Below are 22,267 nucleotides of genomic sequence, written 5' to 3' on the forward strand. Positions count from 1 at the left end.
TGGAGAGAAAGCAGTGTTGATGTTTCAGTCCAGTGGCCCTCCTTCAGAACTGTATTTGAGTCTGAATTTCTGTTTTCATTTCCAAATTCATTGCCGCTTAAACTGGCAGTCCAACCAGGAAACAACAGCTCGCACTTCCCCAATGTGGGAATGTCGACTTTTGTCCCCTTCTCCAATGTGATTCTTCATTGCCATCCGAGGATGAGCAAAGTAGATTAGACTACTGATTCCGAGCCCCGACTTGAACCTTTTTAAGAATAGAACGTATCCCCAGGACTTTGTGTTCCTGTGGTAAATTATTTATCATTGTACTTTTCACCTTGTAATTGGCTGTTCTTGGCCTTCCACCCAAAATGCATCACTTCACATTTGCCAGCGCTTGCATTACTGCTGCGAAAACACACAATCAAGTTACAGAATTACAGAAAATCCAAAATTTAAAAAACCCACAAAGGGTGGGAAAACTCTTGTTTCTGATGCGATATCACCTCTGCCTGAAACTTTAACTCTGTCTCCCTCTCCACAAATATATGTTCTGACTTGCTGAGTATTTCCAGCAATATCTCTGTTCATTTTTTTTTATTTGAAGTTAGTCTGTCCATTTCATCAGACTGCCTCGAAACCACCTCAAACCTCCCTGGTCTTTTTCGCTATTTCACGTTTCCTGTCTGCCTTGAGGGTTGATGTTCCAACCCTGTGGGTCTAAATCTGGGTCTTCTGCAGATGGTCAGAAGGAGTGGCGAGACTGGCCTGAGAGACGAGGGCGTGCACAAATGATCCTCGTGAATTGCAACTGTTTCTTCCTTCTGCAGTCCTTCAACGCCTCCAAGTACAACTGTGAGGGGGTGAAGTGTGCCTTCTACAAGTACAACGACGAGGGAATCTTGCAGCGGAACCTCTTCAACCTCCAGATCTACAACATCATTGGCTTCTTATGGTGCATGAACTTTGTCATCGCGCTGGGCCAGTGCACCCTGGCTGGGGCTTTCGCCTCCTATTACTGGGCCTTCAAGAAACCAGCGGACATTCCCTATTTTGCAGTCTCCGGTTCCTTCATTCGCTCCCTCAGGTAAGTGTTCCACTCCACCACTGGAATGGAGCTCCTTCAGAATTTAAGGGGTCAGGACACTGTCTGTCTGTCTTTTATTTCAACATCCATTTGAACACGTGGCAATAATACAATGTGGGGGAAATACACGAACTTGCCCATGTCAGCAGGTAGAGTAGTAAGTGAGAAAAGTAAATGGAGTTTCTTACTCATTCTTGGGATGTGGACATTGCTGGCTCGGCCTGCATTTAGTGCCTATCCCTAATTATACCACTTATTCTCCCCTACCTGCTGAGGACAGTTAAGAGTCACATATAGATTAGATTACTTACAGCGTGGAAACAGGCCCTTCTGCCCAACAAGTCCACACTGACCCACCCTACGGGCAATTTACCATACCTTGCCTGCACATTTTTGTGACTGTAGGAGGAAGCCCACGCAGAGACTGGGAGAACGTGCAAACTCCACACAGACAGTTGCCTGAGGTGGGAATTGAACCCGGGTCTCTGGCACTGTTAGGCAGCAGTGCTAACCACTGTGCCACCATGCCACCTCACATCAGGCAAGTTTCCTTGTCCAAAGAACTTCAGTGAACCAGATAGGCTGTTCCTGACAACCCACAATGGATCCACGGTCATCCCTAGACTCTTCTGGATTTTTATTGAATTCAAATTCCACTGTCTGCTGAAACTGGTTTCGAACCCAGTGCCCCAGAGCATTACCTGGTTCTCTGGAGTAAAGACTCTAGTGATGATACCACGAGGCCACCACCTGCCCTCTAATTTCTCCCCAGATCCCCCTGACTGCAGAATGCTGCAGTACTGTATAGGGAAAAGTTGGGTGTCCTGGTGCATTAATTGTTACATGTTGGTGTGCAGGTCGAGCAAGTAATGTGAAGCTACTATGGCTTTAATGTTTTTTGTGTAGGTTGTGACAGAGGTTCTGAGCAGTCTGTTCCAAGCCAATAAAGTAAACAACTTGTGAGGCCTTGGGGATTTTTTTTTTTAATCAGTGTGAATGGGTGGGGTCAAGCTCCCACAGAACCAGGATCTTGGGTTAACTTTCAGTAGTTTATGGGGTTTGGAAGCTGCAATATATCTCTCCCTACTATAGCAAAACACTTGAGTTCTGAGTTTTCTTTTTTTCCCCCTCCTGGACTGGAAAAATATTGTATGTGAGATAACCTATTTCACTGAATTTGCCTTTGTCAAGGGTGTGGTTATGGGATGTTACTATCTTGGAACAGCCTCTAATATATGTTACTTATTTATTTTATATATATTTTTATTTTATATATACATATGTGTGTTTTGTTTCAAGCCCAGTAGTTTGACAAATTGAATTGCAGCAGGTACACAACTCCTTACACTTTCTTTTTAAAATAGAAACAGTTAGGGTCTAGGCTTTCTTCTTGAGGGGGTTTGGTCTGGTCCATAACAGTAGTTAGAAATCCAAAAGAAAAGTTGGTAATTATTCCAAGGAGTTTGGAGTTACAAAGTGGGGAAGGTTTGTTGCAATTGTACAGACCAGGGTGAGACTGCTCCTAGACTCCAGAATCTAGTTTTGGTCTCCTTGGAAGCATGGAGGCAGTGACCCAGACTGTTAATCCAGAGACCAGGGTAATACTCTGCAGACCTGGGTTCAAATCCCACCATGGCAGATTGTTTATTGAATTGAAATTCCCCAAACTGGAAATCAGAGTCAAATGTCAACTAGGAAACTTTTTGTTTGGGGGGAAAAAACCCACCTGGCTGACATGTCACTCCAATGCAGTTGAGTCTTAACTGCCCACTGGGCAATTAGGGATGGACAATAAGTGCTGACCTAACCAGTGAATCCCACATCCCACAATTCAATAAACAAAGTTCAAAGAATGTAGGCTCGGCCAATTCCTGGGATAGAGGGATTACACTAAACTGACTGGAGGCAGGAAGACTAAGCTAAGGATGAACTTCTAATGAATTGCTAATCCTTCCAGTTCTTTACCCCACCACCCCCCCCCCCCCCCCCCCCGCCCCGAGTGAAGTGGAGGCCGAGGTCATTAATATATTCAAGACTGATTTAGATTTCTGATCTCCCTGGCAGGTCAAGGATTAGGAGGGCAAGGAGCATCAAGGTGGAGTCAAGGTCATGATGAGATCAGCCATGGTCTGACTAAATCATGATGGAGGCTCAAAGTGCTGCTATTTGCCCACCTCATGGGTCTTCCTGCCTGACATCCACACCCAGTGGGGAGGTGATGACATAGTACGCTACTAATCCAGAACTCCAGGCTAATGTGCTGGGGAATATGTGTCTGAATCGCACCATGGGCCAGATGGCAAAAATTTGAATTAGCTAAAAGAGCTAGTCTAATGGTGATCCGGTAATCACTATTGACTGTTGTGAAAAAAAACTATCTGGTTCGCTTGCATCCTTTGGGAAGGATGTTTTCTGGTCTGGCCTACATGTGACTCCAGACCAATTCTGGCTGAGCCATCAACATCCACATCCATGTACAGATTTAAAAAAAAAACCCACTGCAGGACCCACAGAATACCAAACCGATATCGCATATGTTCTTCTATTGGTTTCACCTGATTTCCCAGCTAGAAACTGAGACAGACCCCTCAGTGTCCACATGGTTTCCCAAGATGCCTGGGTCCTATCCCATGTGTCTCACTGGAATGTCGAGTGAGTGAGATGTTGAGAGGGTTGGCATCATATGTATACTGGGATGGAGATGATTCCTACATGCATGCTGTAAGTTATCATGGTTTGATGAGATTGACTGACTGCTTATCCCTAGGTATCACACTGGCTCTCTGGCCTTTGGAGCACTGATCCTAACCATTGTCCAGCTCATAAGAATTATCCTGGAATACTTGGATCACAAGCTGAAACGTAAGAGCCTTGAATTCCAACACTTTGTTTATTTTTCTGTCATTGCACTTTGAGAGCTATAATATGGCTGTGTGTATGGGTGTAAGGGAGAAAGCAGGAATTGACATGAGTCATCCTTCCCTCACTGAACCTCTATCAGGGCAATGAAATTTGCTGTGCTTGAGATTACGATCATTTGAGATCTCCTGCAGTCAGCTGGAACTATTGCCTCAGCAGAACATTGCAATGTGTTGTGGGGTTATTAGATTACTTAGTAAGTAAGTAATTAGATTAGATTAGATTAGATTACTATTCGATTACTAAGTGTGGAAACAGGCCCTTCGGCCCAACAAGTCCACACCGCCCCGCCGAAGCGTAACCCACCCATACCCCTACATCTACATCTACCCCTACCTAACACTACAGGCAATTTAGCATGGCCAATTCACCTGACCTGCACGTCTTTGGACTGTGGGAGGAAACCGGAGCACCCGGAGGAAACCCACGCAGACATGGGGAGAACGTGCAAACTCCACACAGTCAGTCGCCTGAGGCAGGAATTGAACCCGGGTCTCTGGGGCTGTGAGACAGCAGTGCTAACCACTGTGCCACCGTGCCGCCCAGTGGTAATGTTCCTATCTTATTTGAGCAAAGTGGTCTATGTACAAGACCCAACTGCTTCAGAGGTGTGTTGTAAATCTCTAAATAGGTTGATTAACAATATTTGTAATGTCCTGTGGATCAGTCTCTGTGGTGCAGTTGACCAGTGTGTTGAAGGGTTAATCAAAATGTTGCTGGTTCAAGACCATCTAGGGATGAAGCTTTTGTTGTTTTGCGAGGCTGTCATGGCGCACTGCCCATACCTCTGGGGCAGGAAGCCCAGGTTGAAGACCGACCTGCTCCACAGGTGTGTAACAATATCTTTGAACAGGTTGATTTAAAAATATCTATAGCATCTTGCAGAATTTATGGGAATCACTACTTTCGATTCACGGTAGAATCAGGTGAATTGTGGGTCTTGTGGTGCAGTGTTAACATTCCTACCTCTGACCCAGAGAATTCAGGTTCAAGTCCTGCCTATCCTGAAGGTGTGTCCTAACATTCCCCATTAACTGGGCTGGTGTAAAATAAAAAAATAATAATTTTTAAAAGTCTGGGTGTCTGCTTTATTTTGGCGTGGCCTTGGATCAAATTAAAGATTGAATAGGATCATAGGACTATGTTAACTGAAAAGCAAAGGCTGAGAACTGATTTGTTAGAGGTTTTCTTTTAACCAAAATAAGGTTTCTTCGTTTTCACTTGTCAATTGTTTGTCAATTATCTTAAATTTGTATCTTCTGGAACACCTCTTCCTCTCAGTGGAAACAGGCTATTACTTGTTTTGTGATCCTGAAAATAATTTCTGATTTCCAACAGTTTGTGGCTTTCCCAATATCTCATTGCTGCTCCTTTCTTTCCTACAGATTATCATAATCCCTTTACCAAATTCCTGTTGTGTTGTCTTAAGTGTTGCTTTTGGTGCCTGGAGAAATTTATCAAGTTCCTAAATCGTAACGCCTACATCATGGTGAGTAAGGAGTTGGCCGTAATAGTAAATAACCTCATGTTACTGAGTGATTCCTCAGTGATTCATCACCTTTTTTATCTCTGCCTCATTATAGATTGCTGTCTATGGTAAGAATTTCTGTGTGTCAGCCAAAAATGCATTCAAGCTCTTGATGAGGAATGTGGTCAGGTAGGTGTATGTTGCAGAAATTTCTGAAATCAAACTCAGTGTTGTCGTTTTGCATCTGGGGGCGAGAGTAGAGGTGGAGGGTTGTTGCAGTTGTGAGAGTAAATCAACTCTTCAATCTTAAGCTCCATGGCATAGTCCAGGACTCGCGTTCTCTGTCTCTGTCTGTGTGTCTGTCTCTCCTCCCTCCCTCCCTCCCTCCCTCCCTCTCCTCCCTCCCTCCCTCTCCTCTCTCTCTCTCTCTCTCTCTCTCTCTCTCTCTCTCTCTCTCTCTCTCTGTCTCTCTCTCTCTCTCTCTCTCTCTCTCTCTCTCTCTCTGTCTCTCTGTCTCTCTGTGTCTCCTTTTCCCCCCCCCCCCCCACCGTCTGTCTCCCCCCTGCCCTGTCTGTCTCTTTTTCCCCCCCCCCACCTCTGTCTGTCTTTCTTCCCCCCCCTGTCTGTCTCCCTCTCTGGTGCAATCTTGTACTCTCACTGTTTTCAATGATTTGATGCTGTGTCTCATGCCTCCTACCCCGCATTGATTGGATTGCGAAATGTAAGGGGAAAGCTGCTGTCTGGGGCTTCTCCTTTTGATCGTAGTGAGTAAGAGCAGAAAAGTGGGCTAAACAAGCATCAAGGTGTATCTTAGCTGCTGGTGAGAGAGGCTCTCCCCCGGTGATCCTTCCTTCCTTCATGTCAGAACTCTCAATCCTTCCACAGGGCTGCCTGTTCTTCCACAAAGTAGGTCAACAAAGAGATACAGTGGTTCTTGTTGAGGTTGGTCACCTGTAACTCCATGATGCAGACCATTGGAGCAGTTCTCTGGGATGCTCACTGAGATAACTACAGACTGCAGCTGCAGGTCCACCAACCCTTGAAAGTCACTCTTCAGCCTCCTGAAACCTACTCCCCTTCCAATGATTTTGATGACCAATGTTGGAGCCTGGCACATTCCATGGTCAAGGACTATGTGCTGATGGAAGTATTAGGCTTGGGGCAGTTGCACAATGGGCAAATATCAATTCCATGATAGTTTCCAGCTTCTTGGGTACTGAGAGAAAAGGCTGACAACCTCGGAAAATAGACAATAGACAATAGACAATAGACAATAGATGCAGGAGTAGGCCATTCTGCCCTTCGAGCCTGCACCGCCATTCAATATGATCATGGCTGATCATTCCTAATTAGTATCCTGTTCCAGCCTTATCTCCATACCCCTTGACTCCACTATCTTTAAGAGCTCTATCCAATTCTTTCTTAAAAGAATCCAGAGACTGGGCCTCCACTGCCCTCTGGGGCAGAGCATTCCACACAGCCACCACTCTCTGGGTGAAGTAGTTTCTCCTCATCTCTGTCCTAAATGGTCTACCCTGTATTTTTAAGTTGTGTCCTCTGGTTCGGCACTCCCCCATCAACGGAAATATGTTCCCTCCTGCCAGAGTGTCCAGTCCTTTCATAAGCCTATACGTTTCAATCAGATCCCCTCTCAGTCTTCTAAACTCAAGGGTATACAAGCCCAGTCGCTTCAGTCTTTCCGTGTAAGGCAATCCTGCCATTCCAGGAATTGACCTCGTGAACCTACGCTGCACTCCCTCAATAGCCAGAATGTCTTTCCTCAAATTTGGAGACCAGAACTGCACACAGTACTCCAGGTGTGGTCTCACCAGGGCCCTGTACAGCTGCAGAAGCACCTCTTTGCTTCTATACTCAATCCCTCTTGTTATGAAGGCCAGCATGCTATTAGCCTTCTTCACGACCTGCTGTACCTGCATGCTTGCCTTCATTGACTGGTGGACAAGAACACCCAGATCTCTCTGAACAGCCCCTTTACCTAATTTGATACCATTGAGGTAGTAATCTGCCTTCCTGTTCTTGCCACCAAAGTGGATAACCAGACATTTATCCACATTAAACTGCATCTGCCATGCATCTGCCCACTCACCTAACTTGTCCAGGTCACCCTGTAATCCCCTAACATCCTCATCACATTTCACCCTACCACCTAGCTTTGTGTCATCAGCAAATTTGCTAATGTTATTGCTGATACCATCTTCTATATCATTTACATATATTGTAAAAAGCTGCGGTCCCAGCACGGATCCCTGCGGTACCCCACTGGTCACTGCCTGCCATTTCGAAATGGAGCCGTTAATCACTACCCTTTGTTTCCTATTAGCCAACCAATTCTCTATCCAATCTAGTACTTTGCCCCCAATCCCGTGCGCCCTAATTTTACTCACTAACCTCTTGTGTGGGACTTTATCAAAAGCTTTCTGAAAGTCCAGGTACAGTACATCCACTGGATCTCCCTCGTCCATCTTCCGAGTTACATCCTCAAAAAATTCCAGAAGATTAGTCAAGCATGATTTCCCCTTCATAAATCCATGCTGACTCTGTCCTATCCTGTTACTATTATCCAGATGTGCCGTAATTTCATCCTTTATAATAGACTCCAGCATCTTTCCCACCACTGAGGTCAGACTAACTGGTCTATAATTTCCTGCTTTCTACCACCCACCCTTCTTAAAAAGTGGCACAACATTAGCCGCCCTCCAATCCTCAGGAACCGACCCCGATTCTATTGAACTCTGGAAAATAATCACCAGCGCATCCACGATTTCCCGAGCCACCTCCTTCAGTACCCTGGGATGCAGGCCATCAGGTCCCGGAGACTTATCAACCTTCAGACCTAACAGTCTCTCCAACACCAAATCCTGGCAAATAGAAATTCCCTTAAGTTCAGGTCCTTCAGCCACTGTTACCTCAGGGAGATTGCTTGTGTCTTCCCCAGTGAACACAGATCTGAAGTACCCATTTAATTCCTCTGCCATTTCTTCGTTCCCAGTAATATATTCCCCTGCTTCTGTCTTCAAGGGCCCAATTTTTGTCCTAACCATTTTTTTGCCTTGGACATACCTAAAAAAGCTTTTACTATCCTCCTTTATATTCTTGGCCAGTTTACCTTCGTACCTCATTTTTTCTCTGCGTATTTCCTTCTTACTAATCCTCTGTTGTTCTTTAAAAGCTTCCCAGTCCTCCGTTTTCCCGCTTATCTTCGCTAAGTTATACTTTTTCTCTTTTAACCTTATATGTTTCTTTACTTCCCTTGTCAGCCACGGCCGCCCATGTCTCCTCCTGGGATCTTTCTTCCTTTTAGGAATGAACTGATCCTGCATCTTCTGCATTATACACAGAAATATCTGCCATTGTTCCTCCACGGTCTTCCCTGTTAAGGTATTAAACCATTGAACTTTGGCCAGTTGCTCCCTCATAGCTCCATGTTTTACACAAACTGGAAATATATATTGTATATATTTGTAATGTAAGTAGAGTGAGGGAGTTCATGTACTGTGTTGAATGAAACTGGTCTATATTTCACTTTATGCAATGTTCAGTTTGATATGTTAAGTAATGTACTTTTCACATTTTTAAAAAAGTCATATTTTGCGAGTGGGGGGGGGGGTAGTGGTGAAGAAGCAGAATCCACAGGAGGCGGTGAGAGATTTCCTTTCATCAAAACTGCATTGCGATGCATTCGAGCATGTTGTCTGAATGAATGAATGACCGACAGACACACACACACACATGCAATAATGACTCTTAAAGGGAATCTGATATTAAATGAACTGTAAATGCGAGACTCTCCATCCTCCACTGACCAGCCAACCCCACCCTCCCACTGCCCTGAGTCTTCAGACCCTGTGGGGCAGTAGGCTCTGAGCCACCTGGGGAGAGTGGGGTTGGTGTTGGGAGAGGGGGAGTGGAAACCGTGATTGTACCCTGGAGGGAATGGGTGCCTTGTGTTTTTGAGAAGGGTGGGTTTGGAGTGTCAAAATTCTGATCTACATTGTTACCTTGGCAACCATTCACAATGCGCCTGTTTTCCTCTTCCTTCATCCCATCAGGGTGGTGGTGCTGGACAAGATCACAGACTTGCTCTTGCTTTTCGGGAAGCTCCTTGTTGTTGGTGGTGTAGGTGAGTTCACTGACAGTGTGCTGCGTTGAGCAGATAAAGAAAATCCCTCTTCTAATCTGCTGTGTGCACGATCTTAGAAACCCTGCTTTAAGTTAGCTTTGCTTAATGAGAGGTTAATGATTTCACCGGCTGTTGGAAGCTTTGTGTGGAGAGTAGAGAAACTATTCCTGCAGGTCGGAGAGTTTAGGACCGAGAGAGACAAAAGAAAAGTTTGGAGGTAGACTCTTTGGGAGAGATGTTCAGAAGATCATCTTAAGGGTGGCACAGTAGTCAGCACTGCTGCTTCACTGCATCAGGGACCCGGGTTCAATTCCAGCCTCTGGCTACTGTCTGTGTGGAGTTTATGTTCTCCCTGTGTCTGTATGGGTTTCTTCCCATGGTCGAAAGATGTGTAGGTTAGGTGGATTGGCTGTGCTAAATTGTCCATAGTGTCCAGGGATGTGCAGGTCAGGTGCATTAGCCAGGGGAAATGCAAGGTTACAGATTTAGGATAGGGGGATGCTTTTCGGAGGGTCGGTGTGGACTTGATGGGCCAAATGACCTGCTTCCACACTCTAAGATTCTATGATTCTTCACACAATGGCAATAGTACATGGAACTCTTCAATTTAGCCTGTACTGTTCGAGGTTGCTAATCGAATCAAACCAGACATTGGTCGACCATTGCAAGGCAGGGACCATGAAGGAATATGGAGCTGGAGTGGGCACAGAGTGGGTACCAGGACGGGACTGGATGCTTTAACATAGTCGGCCAGTAGGGGGCATGAGGCCACCTACCTGCAATGTGGACATTCTCCAGCGTTTCACCCGCTTTCCCCACCTCCCCCACCCCCACTCCGTCCCATCTCCTCTCTCTCTCTCATTGGCTGCTGACTCTCATTGACCAGGTGAAGGCCACGGAGGAATCTGTAACGGGTGGTCGAATAACACCTCATTCTCATCCTGGTTCAAGCGAGAGTAGGTAGGGGAAAGGGACTGGTCGTGAGGTAGGCAATGGGCCAGCAGAGTTTTGGATGACTGTTGAGAGGGGCTGAACAGTCCTAACTTCCTGCATCCCGGCGGGATGTATTGGAGGTCTTGGGGCGAGAGGTTGGTGCCATCCAGGAAGAGATGTGTTGACAAGAGATGGAGGTCAAATAAAAGCTGAGTCGTTCTCTGCAGAGGATGTAGTCATTGTGGGAAGTCGATGGCAGGAAGGAATGCTGAAGGATTACATGAAATGCCATTGGTTTGGGAGTTGCCATCATCTGGGGGATTCTTAAATTTCACCACAAACTAATCCACCCCAGTTCACAGAATCATCTTATGATCTTTACATAGACATTGTTACTGCAGTTTTTTGGCCTTTCACCTCCTAAGAACAAATACAATCAATTTGTTTTCTCATGTTTTTGCTTTGCTAGGTGTTTTGGCATTTTTCTTCTTCACTGGACGGATAGAAATTCCTAACCCGACATTCCAGGCTCCTACCTTGAACTATTATTGGCTGCCAATACTGGTAGGTGTGAATCCTGAAACTGCCTGAGTGCAGGGAAAGGGGTCCGAGTGCTAACATCAATGGGCTAGTAACCTAGAGGCCCAGGCTAATTCTTTAGGGGCCAGGGTTCAAATCATACTGGTAGAATTTTAGGTTCCGTGACTGTGAGTCTCTCATTTCTTGTTGTAAAAAAAATTAATCGGGTTCGCCTGTGCCCTTTTGGGAAAGAAATCACCGAACCATGCAGTTTCCAGAAGAGGCCCAATCCCTTACAGACCATTTACAAAACTGGGGTGAAGAGGAGAGGAGAGAAGGAAAGTTCTTTTCTTTCAGTTAGCTGCCAGGAATGTGGGAGGAGGAAGAAATCTGTGATTTAACACCACCCCTCTCTCTCTCTCTCTCTCTCCGTGTCCTACACAGACTCTGGTCGTCGGCTCCTATATGATTGCCCACGGGTTCTTCAGTGTTTACAATATGTGCGTCGACACGCTGTTCCTCTGCTTCTGTAAGTAACACGTTCTCTTTGTTGCACATCCCCAGCGGGAGACGGGTCTGGGCAGGACTTTTCGTGAGGAAACGATATTAAAATAAAATTAAATGTGAATAAAATAAAATCCAGTTAAATTAGAATTTTTAAAGAAAAAACTGACGTGTTTAGATTTTGGCCGCTATTCCCGGGGAGCTTGTTGCAGGGAGATTCCCGCGTGGCGACTGCACATCCCACTTCAGAAAGCACTTCACTGCGGGGGCGGGAGGGGGCGCTTGCTCAGCAAAGGCGGCGGCGGCAGCACAGAGGGCGCTATCTCAATGCAACTCCGTCTTTTCCCCCTTTTTAAAAAAAAATCTGTTCTCGCCCGCAGTGGAGGATCTCGAGAGGAACGACGGCTCGGCGGAAAAGCCTTACTACATGCCCTCATCCCTGATGAAAATTCTCAATAAGAAAAACAAACCCGTCAAATCGAAGGAGAAGAAATAAGCTCCCGGCCGCCTGCAAGTTCAGACGTTGTAAGACGGTTGAACGCCATTCGTTACTACTTTTTTTTAATGTTCAAGGGGAAGAGAGCAGACTTGGGGAGGATTAGCCGAAAGACTTCCAGAAGAATCCCACTCCCTCCATCCCTCCCTCTAAGTGTAGAATCAACAGCCCCATCGTGGAATAGATTAAAAATAACATGGGGATTCTTTCCACTTCTGTCAATGAACGGGATTGCACCTCCGCGTTTCGGGATCTCCCCATCCTGGCAATTTTCTTGTTCCCTAGCCAGTTCTGATAAAAGGGATTCTACTGGCACACACTCTTGGCACCTTAATAACTACCTTATTCCTACGTTCAGGATTGGCTCGGTGATGCCCTCCAGAGCCCATCAGCTGCTTAAAGTATGCTTTTAATTTTATTTAACATTGGTTGGCCCACGGATATTATTGACTCAGTCCTCCCTGACCTTAATCCAAGGGGAGTTAGATTTGTTGCAGTTAATATTTACAACTTGTGCCTTTTGGGGGGAAAAAATGACTTTTTTTTCTCCCTGAAGTAAATTGTATTAAGTGCACTCTAACTCTCCTTCTCTCTAACATTTCCTCATTTCCTGTCACTCACCCTCTCTCTCTCTCTCTCTCTCTCTCCTTTATATGGGTAAGACAATATTCTGATTGATTGATTGATTGATTGAGGTCACAAACAGTGTTCCCACATATACCATCCTCATTATGGAAAGATTTTCTCTTGATATAAAACCAGTCTGAGCCCTCAGTACGTGGAGGAGCTTGACAGCAGCCTCAGCCCGGCAGGAAGTCCTTGACGTCTGACCCTGAGACAGCACCAATGTGAAACCTCACACCCTTTCTAGCAGCGAAACCGGAAATTAAGACAGGCCCAGGACAAGGGTGGTGTTCAGACCCCAACGTAATGTCGACCATGTCACGATAAACAGTGTTGTATAATGTCTTTGTTAATGCCACCATATTACATTATAGTCCCAGTGGGATCAATGTAGAGAAAAGGATGGGAGGGGACAATGTGCTGTGCTCATCCCCTTTAATCTTCCAGGAGCCCCTGTAGCTGGACCAGATCTAGAGCTCTGTGAATGCCAAGCCTTCTCCAGTCTCTGCCTTTATTTACCCTCTGGTGCAAAGGGAAGGTGATAATCTGAAGTGGCATCTTGGTGCTGCAGTTATTGGCCTTATTTCTTCTTTGTTCAGCTCAGTCCCACTTTGGGGGCCCACAAGAGTTTGCCTGACATTTGAGTCCATTGAGGATATGAGACATTCTCTGCAGTGAACTGAATAGCTGTAGCTGGATTTCTGTGAACAGCAACAAAAAAAGGGAATGATTTTCAAAGTCTGCCCTTGGGTCTGAGACAGGAACTGAATGCCCTTTGGGCTGTGGTGGCAAGATCAGTCAGCCGGTAATTGAGTCTGTGCTGCTCTGATGTCTGACTCCCCCTTAACACCCAATCCACCCCACTCAACTACCCAGTCTTGTAATGTTCACTGGATATTAAATCCCTTTGTTTCCTCCACCTTTTTCAGGAGGTGGGAGAGGGGTGTTCTGTCAATGTAATTTTTCACCTTTCAAAGATCGGAACAAAATTTCTGGATATATTATCAAAACCAAACAAAATCCAACTGCAAGCGTTGCAGTTAGTCTTAGGCTCCATCAACAGTTGGACTCACTGACAGCTTCAGATGTCTCCCATCTGAGGAAAATGTTTTTTTTCTGTGCAACAAGCAAGAAAGGTAACCCTTCTGATTTTTTTTCATTCTATTTCTCTGTGTTGGGGTGATTCTTCACGGGGCATGTGGCTCGTCATCTGGTGAGGGGATGAGTGAGGAGGGGGCTCCCTCGTTTCCTATTGTTGAACATTCAGTTACGAGCCTGTACCACTGACTAATCTTCCCAGCCCCAAGGTCACTGGCTTCACTAACCCAGCACCAGTTGTTTGGTGTCACCGAGCTCTGTGCCATGCTGAGGCTCCACACATTATTGAAGGGTGCGACTGTGATTATTTATTTATTGATTGTTTTACACAATTTATCCAACAAAGAACATTTTGTTCAAATTCTTGTTCTTCCCCCATCCGTATGATGGTAACAGTTGTGAAGCCCATTTTATATTAGAGTTAATAGCAATCTCCCTGGGCTGTTTGTGATTTTACTGCTGGGTTCCAACATGCTTTAAATACCAATCAGGAATTCTTCAGAATTGTATGAAAATCGGATTTTTAAAAAAACTTTAAAATGTTTAAGTTAAAGCAAAACCTTCAGGGTAATCTTGTCTGTTAGACTGGCTGGCTGGACATCTGATTTGCACTGCAGGGTGACACTAACCGCATGGGTTCAATTCCTGCGTGAGGTAAGGCTTCAGTGAAGGTCCCAAATCCTCAGCCTTATCCCTCATTTAAGGTGTGATGACCCTTGGGATAAACCACAACAGTCACCCCTCTCCAATGAGAGACCAGCTTCTCTACGACTACAGTGACATGACCTTTACCAACTCCAAGCTGAGTGACTTCCAATTGAATGAAAATTTCTGGGTGGGTTTGGGAAATGGGGAATGCAGACAGCGTGCATTTATAGTTACCCTATACTCTCATCATGATCAATCAGAATACTTTCTTTTACCCCCTTTTTTTTCTCTCTCTGTCTCTCCTACCTCTGTATCTCAGTTTCTGGTATCCAACCGTGATTGCACTTTGAGATTCTTTAAGCAGCCAGTGATTGAAGAAGGGGAAACAGGGTCTTCCCTCTTAATCTTGTTTTTGGGGGGTAGGGAGGAGGGTTTGTTGTAATGAATTGACACTCTGGCACTTCAACCTGTTCACTGAGGAGGCTAATGATAGCGGCAGGGCCTGAAGTCTGCATGAAGCCACTTCCTGGAACAGACTGCTGGGCTTGTCCGCACACTGAACACAGTAACCTGTGTTCCAGTGTCTGAATTGTCTTTAACATGTGCCTTGGCGGTGACAGGATTGGGGGATGGTGTGGTGGAATGGGGTTTCTCAGGTTATCTCTGAGCCAAGTTGTGGTCTGGACCTCAGAGCCTTTGACACTTTGGATTAAATTTACAATCTGGTTGATGTAGTTGTTATTTTCCATTGTTTTAAGATGTGCCTTGTACATCTCTCTGCTTGACGAGCTGAGGACAATTTGCTTCTGGACAAAATAATTTGGATGACACCAAGCGAGACCTGAGCTCGGTGGAAAATCCTTTCAGATTTTAGATTATGATCATGAGTGGACTGAGAGTTGACTGACTGTCAGAATGGGATTGTGCTGCAGCCCAATGCTCATCGTGAGAGGTCCTTTACTATCCAAATCGCTGCTCATGATTTTTATACCATGCTAATTTCTTCTAAGGATGAACAAAGTGAATTTTATATGAAAGCTTAACATTTTTAATTGCTGTGCATTGGACATGAGTGAGTCATGTGAATTATGGTGTCAGCTTCCAAAACTGAGCAGTTGGAATAATCATGTTTCTCTTTAAACATCTTAACTGTTTTTTCCCCTCCTCCACCCCATTATGATAAACAGTGGTCTGCAGTCACTCACTGGATAGTGACCTCCTAGATCCTGTAACTCAATGGTTTAATCTGAAGGGCACTTTTCTGAATGCGAAATCAAATGTTTGCAAACAGTATTGGAGTTAATATCCAGGCTGTTTTTAACCCTGATTCTCCATCACTTTCTCACAACATCATTGCACTAGACTACGGACTGGTTCAGTCATTTTGCTTAGACTGGATTTAGCTGTTGATCAGTTTGTTTTCACAGATGTTTCATAGCTCTGTTAATAAAGATAATTGTGAATGATCCTGGTGGTGTTTAAATATTATTGCCTCTCCAACGCTAACAAACATTGTACCCTTTGTAAAATTCAACTCATTTGAATCTCTACTGCCCATGTTCCTAACTCCAAGCTTGGTATCTTAATCGGTCACCCCCTTCTACTCTTTGCTGACCTACATTAGCTTTGATAACCTTCCCAACCCTCCATCCTCCCTATCTCTATAAATTAATGAGAGGCCATCAAATCGTATTCAACCTGAAAATGTGATGTAATGCACTTGGGAGGGCTAACAATACTGGGATTAGACTATACCTGCCTATAGTTAGAGCTTGGAAAGTATTGAACATCAGAGGGACCTTGGGCAGATCCACGGATCTCTGAAGGTAGCAGAGCAGGTAAATAAGAGAGTTAAGAAGGCATATGAGACACCTGCTTTTATTAGATGAGGCATAAAATAGAAGAACGGGGTGATTTTGCTGAAACTGACAAAACACTGGTTAGGCCTCAATAGGAGTAGTGTGCAGTTTGGTCACCACCTTACAGGAACGGTGTGATTTCATTAGAGAATTTGCAGAGGGGATGTACTGAGGTGCTACTTGGACTGCAGGGTCTGAGTTGTGGGGGATAATTGGAGTTTGTTTTGCTTGGAGAAGTGAAATTGAGAGGGAAGCTGAGAGATGTTAATGAAGTACACAGATAGGGTGGATAGGAAGCTGACTTTTCTATTAGTACAGGGGTCAGTAACCAGAGGGAAGAGATGAAAGGTAAGAGGTAGAAGGCTAAGAGCAGGGTTGTTGGTCAAAAACTGGAAATTTCAATTAATGCAGTCAGATCTTTGACTAGCGGGGCCTGGATAGGCTGAATGGCCTCCTTCCATGCTGTAAAGGCTTGAGTCTATAATCATGCACAGTCTTTAAAATAAATTCCATTTGCTCCCTGCTCCCAAATGCTCAATTGTTCATAATTTCTGAAATCCTTTTTAACTCTATCAGTTGCAATAGCGCAGTACGGGCCCTTCAGCCCTTGATGTTGCACCAACTTGTAGAACCAATCTGAACCCCATCTAACCTACACTATTCCATTATCATCCATATGCCTATCCAATGACCATTTAAATGTCCTTAAAGTTGGCAAGTTACAGGCAGTGCATTCCATGCCCCTACTACTGAGTAAAGAAACTACCTCTGACATCGGTCCTATATCTATCACTCAATTCAAAGCTATGTCCCTCATGCTAGGCATCACCATCCAAGGAAAAAGGCTCTCACTGTCCAACCTACCTAACCCTCTGTCTCAATTAAGTCACCTCTCAACCTTCTTTAACAAAGTCAGCCTCCAGTCCCTCAGCCTTTCCTCCATAAGACATTCCCTCCATACCAGATCACATTCTAGTAAATCTCCTCTGAATCCTTTCCAAAGCTTCCATGTCCTTCCTATTAATGTGGTGTATGTAATACTCCAACTGTGGCTGCACCAGAGGTTTGTACAGCTGCAGCATGATCTCATGGTTCTGAAACTCAATCCCTCTACCAATAAAAGCTAACACACAGTATGCCTTCTTAACAACCCTACCAACCTGGGTGGCAACTGTCAAGGATCTATGTACCTAGACACCGAGATCTTTCTGTTCACTACACTACCAAGAATCTTACCATTAGCTCAGTATTCTGTATTCTTGTAACTCCTTACAAAGTGAATCACTCACACTTGTCTGCATTAAACTCCATTTGCCACCTCTCAGTCCAGTTCTGCAGCTTATCTATGTCTCTCTGTAACCGACAATGTCTTTCATCACTATTCACAATTCTACCAACCTTCATGTCATCCACAAATGTACTAACCCACCTTTCTACCCTCTCATTCAGGTAATTTATAAAAATGACAAACAACAGTGGACCCAAAACAGATCCTTGCAGTATACCACTAGTAACTGAACTGCAGGATGAATATTTCCCATCAACCACCACCCTCTGTCTTTTTTCAGCTAATCAATTCCTGGTCCAAACCGCTAAATCACCCACTATTTCATGCCTCCATATTTTGTGCAATAGTTTACCATGAGGAACCTTAGCAAATGCCTTACTGAAATCTCTTCTCTTCTCCCAGTAATACCTCTACCATGTTTTACCACAATGTAGATCAACCTTTTCAAAAGTGTTTCAAATGGCTTCAAACTTTACTCTTGGGAAGCATGTAAAGACTTTGATAGTGTTAAGGAATACTTTGCTATCTAACTCCACTGTAAAATTATGACTTTTACTCCTTTTGTCACTTTTCATTAATCAGTCTTTATTGAGTCACTAATAATTTCCCCTTCCACTAGTATTATACCATCAAGCACTCAGCAGAAGGTTGCATTATCTGTTTTTGAATCAACCTCGTCTGTGATGTTATTACACATCTCTGGAGCAGGTCTCTTGGCTCAGAGATAGGGAGCACAACAATCCTTAGAGTGGCATTGTATTTCTCCATCTTCAATACAATGAGATATACTTGGCAACAGAGACACAGACATACAGTGATGACAATAGAGCAACACACACTCAGGTGCAGAAACGTAGAGGGTGACATGTAGCCTTCTTAACTGATAGAAAAACACTTGATATACAGTGACATAGTGGCATGCTCAGACAATCGCACATATGCAGCAATACACTCCTATGGGATCACACAGCAACAGATGCACAACTGCAATGACATAATCATGTTGAAATAGACGTACAGAATGACACACTCAGACAGAGATGCAGGCACAATATCAGATCAAGTTCTTTTTGAAAGTGAAGAGGGTTTCTTCCTCTACCATTCCGTTGGACAGTGAGATTCAGACCTCTGTTACCCACTGAGTGAATTGGAATAAGGGGAAATAGGACAAATAAATGATCCTTCCACTAAATCACCCCTCCTCCTAGTAATTGTTTCATTAATCAACAACATGATCTCCCATTACTTTTCTTTCATCCTCTATCTCTGAAAACCCTGGCAGCAGAATTGTTGTTCTATACCTGCCTAGCTATGCCTCAGTAATGGTGATAATGTCTATGGCGTATCAACCTGTGCTCTCAACTCATCCACCATACTTTAATACAAGAAACGTAAGAAATATGTTCTAGTATTCATTGTCTAAGTCTTATGTTACTAATTTACAGCCTCTTGTATAAAACTCATTTATCTCTTCAAAGATTTCTGCCTCTTGGCACGATTTAAATTGCAACTAGATTATAGTGTATAGTTCTGGTCACTATTACACAAAAGATGTGATCAAGTTCGACAGAATGGAGGACAGTTAGAGAGTATGTTGCTGAAACTGGAGAATTTCAGAACTATGGAATTTTTTTTTACAGACTGGTTGTTTTCTGATGTAACAGATGTGGTTATATAAAGATTTGATAGATGTGCATTCAGTTGTGAGCTTGCTAGATAGTATCACAGCAGCCCATTTCGTTACCCTTCTCATGATTGATTTCGGAAGACTCCACGTGAGAGTGTTGGATAAACACGGTCTTTTCCAGCAATTTCTGTTTTTGTTACTGAATTCCAGCAACCGCCCTTCTGTCGGGAAAGGTGTAATGGCATCTCAGGCGTCCCATTATGCATTGCGCTACTGCATACGCCCGACACCCCAAGGCGGCGAGGAGGGGGCGGGGCGAAGCCGGCTGCCGGTCTTGAGTCTGCGTAGTAGGACGTCGGTGCGACCGGCAGGGACTGACGAGCTTGCGCACTCGCCGGAATGCTATAACTTGCAATATAATGTGCAAAAGCACGGTGGCTCAGAGGTTAGCACTGCTGCATTATAACACCAAGGTCCCAGGTTCGCTTCCAGTCTCGGGCGACTGTCTGTGTGGAGTTTGCACGTTCTTCAGTTTCCTCCCACAGTCACAAAGATGTGCAGGTTAGGGATGAATTGGCCATGATAAGTTGCCCATAGTGTTAGGTTACTCTTTGGAGGGTCGATGTGGACTTGTTGGGCCGAAGGGCCTGTCCCCACACTGTAGGGGATCTGATCTAATTTAAGGTTTGTTGGAAGTACTAGCTTTTGGAGCACTGCTCTTCAACAGATAGCTGAATTAGTCACGTTTGGCTCATATCCCTCTAAACCTTTTTTTATTGTCACGTGTACCTAGCTTCAGTGTTTTGTTTGCGTACAGTACAGGCAGATCATACCACACACAACCATAATAGAACATTCTATTCATGTACTTGTCCAAATAGTTTTTAAATGTTGTAATTGTAGTCGCCTCTACCACTTCCTTTGGCTTTGGTTCTATATACACACCACCCTCTGAGTGGAAAAAAGTTGTCCCTCAGGTCCCTTTTAAATCTTTCCTCTTTCACATGAATCTATGCCCTCTAGATTTGAACTCCTCTACCCTTAGGAAAAGACCTTGGCTATTCCCCTTATCTATGCCTCTCATGATTTTATAAACCTCTATAAAGCCAATGCTCCAGGGGAAAAAAAATGCCAACCTACCCAGCCTCTCCTAATTCAAACCCTCCAATCTCGGTTGCATCCTTGTAAATCTTTCCTGTACCCTTTCCAATTAACTAACATCCTTCATTTATCAGGGTGATCAGGATTGTACGCAGTACTGCAAAAGTGGCCTCATCGATATCTTGTACAGGTACAACCTGATGTCCCAAGTCCTAAACTCAATGCTCATACCAGTGAAGGCAAGCATTTCAAATGCCTTCTTCACCACCCTGTGTACATTTGGCACTACTTTCAAGGAAGTATGCACCTACGCCCCTAGATCTCTCTGTTTGACAACACAACCCAGGGCCCCACTATTAACAATGTAAGTCTTGCCCTGGTTTGTCTTACCCAAATGGACACCTCAGATTTATCTAAATGAAATTCTAGCTACCACTCATTGGCCCAATAGATCCAGAACACGTTATGCTGTTCGATAACCTTCTTCACTGTCCAGTATTGCACACATTCTGGTATCATCCACTAACCATGCCTCCAATATTCTCATTGAAATAGTTTGTATAAACAGTAAACAACAATGGACCTAGCATCAATCCTTGCTGTACACCACTGGTAACAGGCCTTCAGTCTGAACAACAACCCTCCACTATCACTAGCTCTCCCTGGATCCCATGCAATCTAACCCTACTAACCAGTCTACTTTGGACATCAACATTTCACAACATTTCACCGTTTATTCTTTTTTCTACCAAAGTGCATAACTTCATACTTATTCATATGATATTCTATCTGCTATGTTCTTGCCCATTTACTTGACCTGTCCAAATTTGCTTGAAGCCCTGCATCATCTTCACAAGTTGTATTCCCATCTAATTTTGTGTTACCAGCACAATTGGAAATATTACAGATGATCTCTACATTCAAATCATTAATGTAGATTTTGAATAGCTACGGACCTAGAACTAGTCGTTGTGTAACCCCAGCCTGCCATTGGAAGAATGGCTTGTTTACTTCCACACTTTGCTTTCTATCTGCTAATCAGCTTTCAATCCACACTAGAATATTACCCCCCAATTCCCATGTGCTGTAATTTTATTTTTTAACTTCCTGTGTGGGTCCTTATGAAAAGCCTCCTGAAAATCCAAATACATGTGATTATTGAACCTTCTCCTACAATAACGTCCTCGAAAACAGTATCCCCTTTTCATAAATGAATGTTGGCTCCACCAGATCCTACTTCTATTTTCTAAATCTTCAGTTATAACACCTTTTATAATTGATCCTAACATTTTCCTGATGTTAAGCTGACACATGTGGAGCTTTCTGTGCTAGTTCCTTCAATGACAATTAAAAAAAGGTTACTCGTGTGATTACTCAAGGCTTAAACATATGAGGAATATTTGAGGACTCTGGGACTATACTCGATGGAGTTTAAAAGGATGAGGGGGGGGATCTGATTAACACTTTCAGAATAATGGACAGAATGGATGTTAGAAAGACGTTTCCATTGGCAGGAGAGATGAGGACTTGAGGGCACTGCCTTAGAGTAAAGGGAAGACCTTTTAGAACAGAGATAAGGAGAAACTTCTTTGGCCATGAAATGGTGAATCTGTGTAATTCATTGCCAAAGAACGCCGTGGAGGCCACGTCATTGAGTATATCTAAAGACAGAATATGTAAGTTCTTGATTGCCAAGGAGATCAAAAGTTATGGGGAGAAAGTGGGAAAATGGGGTTGAAAACCCTATCAGCCACGATTGAATGTTGGAGCAAACTTGATGGGCTGAGTGGCCTATCTCTTATAATCTTATGGGTTTGGGTAATTAACAATCAAACACATTATTGTGGGTCTGGAGTGACATGTAGGCCAGACAAGGTAAGAGCTATAGTGAACCAGATGGAGTTTTCCTGAAATTCATGCAATGGGTTCATGGTCATCAATAGGCTCAGAATTCTGGATTGACATTTGGGTCC

General features: G+C 44.2%; 1 protein-coding gene across 1 annotated transcript in view; it reads left to right on the forward strand.

Moving 5' to 3' along the window:
* The window catches only part of slc44a4 (solute carrier family 44 member 4), a 94,247-nt gene extending 78,361 nt beyond the window's left edge, over positions 1-15,886 (forward strand). Inside the window, exons 15-22 of the mRNA XM_072550127.1 lie at positions 813-1,069; positions 3,837-3,931; positions 5,374-5,477; positions 5,572-5,645; positions 9,527-9,597; positions 11,000-11,094; positions 11,494-11,578; positions 11,934-15,886. Of these exons, the coding sequence (XP_072406228.1) occupies positions 813-1,069; positions 3,837-3,931; positions 5,374-5,477; positions 5,572-5,645; positions 9,527-9,597; positions 11,000-11,094; positions 11,494-11,578; positions 11,934-12,049 (897 nt within the window). The 3' untranslated portion in view covers positions 12,050-15,886. The remainder of the gene's footprint in view (positions 1-812; positions 1,070-3,836; positions 3,932-5,373; positions 5,478-5,571; positions 5,646-9,526; positions 9,598-10,999; positions 11,095-11,493; positions 11,579-11,933) is intronic.
* Positions 15,887-22,267: the final 6,381 nt, after the last annotated feature.

Source organism: Chiloscyllium punctatum, chromosome 30 (assembly GCF_047496795.1).
Source record: "Chiloscyllium punctatum isolate Juve2018m chromosome 30, sChiPun1.3, whole genome shotgun sequence".
Taxonomy (NCBI): domain Eukaryota; kingdom Metazoa; phylum Chordata; class Chondrichthyes; order Orectolobiformes; family Hemiscylliidae; genus Chiloscyllium; species Chiloscyllium punctatum.